The sequence below is a fragment of the Phytophthora parasitica genome (genome assembly GCF_000247585.1).
Source record: "Phytophthora parasitica INRA-310 unplaced genomic scaffold supercont2.648, whole genome shotgun sequence".
NCBI lineage: Eukaryota > Oomycota > Peronosporomycetes > Peronosporales > Peronosporaceae > Phytophthora > Phytophthora nicotianae.
Genome location: NW_008649634.1, coordinates 13 through 1,232, shown reverse-complemented (window position 1 = coordinate 1,232; position 1,220 = coordinate 13). Strand labels below are relative to the sequence as shown.

The 1,220-nt window shown below is 51.6% G+C and overlaps 1 protein-coding gene across 1 annotated transcript; it reads right to left on the bottom strand.

Annotated features, from left to right (window-relative positions):
- Positions 1-365: 365 nt before the first annotated feature.
- Positions 366-776, bottom strand: PPTG_20473 (hypothetical protein; the record flags this gene model as incomplete). The annotated part of the gene is made up of 1 exon (XM_008919280.1): positions 366-776. One exon carries the CDS (start codon positions 774-776, stop codon positions 366-368), a length of 411 nt encoding a protein of 136 aa, XP_008917528.1.
- Positions 777-1,220: the final 444 nt, after the last annotated feature.

Here is a 1,220-nt window from a genome sequence, read left to right as displayed (position 1 = left end):
AAAAACTCGTTCGAGTATGGCATTTGGCAGGATTGTCAGCGTTTGTATCAGTAGTACACTTCGTTTTAGTAATAAGGTGCTAAAAAAAATCGTACTACCTCTGCTCGGAAAATAACGCACATTTCAATAAAAATTTCTCGATAGCTCCGCCTCGTTTTTATTCGGTATAAAGTGTGCAGAGGTCTATCTACTCGAGAACTAGCAGAGTCAAAAGAAAGCGTCGAAGTCCGAGGATGCTGGAGGGGCGCACGTCGTGGCCCTTTGGGGCACAACTTTGGCGAGAGTCGCCCGATAAAGAGCTGAATTGAAAGAAAGGGAATCAGGAAGTTCACCAGCACGCAGTAGCTTGTCCTTCTGGATGTGGCTCAAGCCAAATGCATCCCGCCGTTGTGCCTCATGATGCTCTGCATGATAAGCTGGACGGAGAGGAACGTTTTGTTCAGCGTAGTGGTAGTAGTAGACGCAAACGCCATCTCCACTTCCGATATGAGGTCTTCGGCTGTTCTTGGGACCGTCACCGACTGCAGCGACTGGATCGCGTTGAAAAAACCGCAACCAAGGACGTTTAGATGTGGACTCTGCGCAGGCTGGTTTCTTAAGAGAATGCTCCAGCCACCAGCACAACCAGCCACCTCTTGCTGCACCCAAATTGGGCTTACAAGAGGAACGCCCTGCCCCTCGTCCCTCACCCACTCCCACTTGGCTTTGATTGCGGGGATCCCATCTTCAAGCAGCATGCGTCGGTGGACTTCACGGGTCATCGAAATGGGGCGCAGCTACTCCACACCGGCATCACGATTAACGCTCCTTCGCTGGGTCACATACTTCTCCACAATAGGCCACATCCCCACCTTGCCATCCCAGTTCCACGTGGACGTGCTACTGCACACAGAAACATCACCTTGAGAATATGCCTTTTGCTCTGCACAAACTGTACGGAAGCATCTTCACAGGGTGTCCCATCTTGACCGGTCAACAGATAGATCTTCTGTCCAATCTTCCGACGTAGAACCACTTTTCGCCCACGTGGACGGTGTCATACATCGGGGCGAAAACTGGCTGACGATCCGTAGACTGGGTTACGTGGAGAATCCACCACTTTAGACGATCTGTCTTGTGCTTCTCGGTCAGAAGGGGGCGGGTTTGAGTGAGAGCGCGGCGTAGGTAGCCTTCTCTTTGCAGCTGCCGGATCATGTACGGAGTCAAGCCAGCACCTTCTT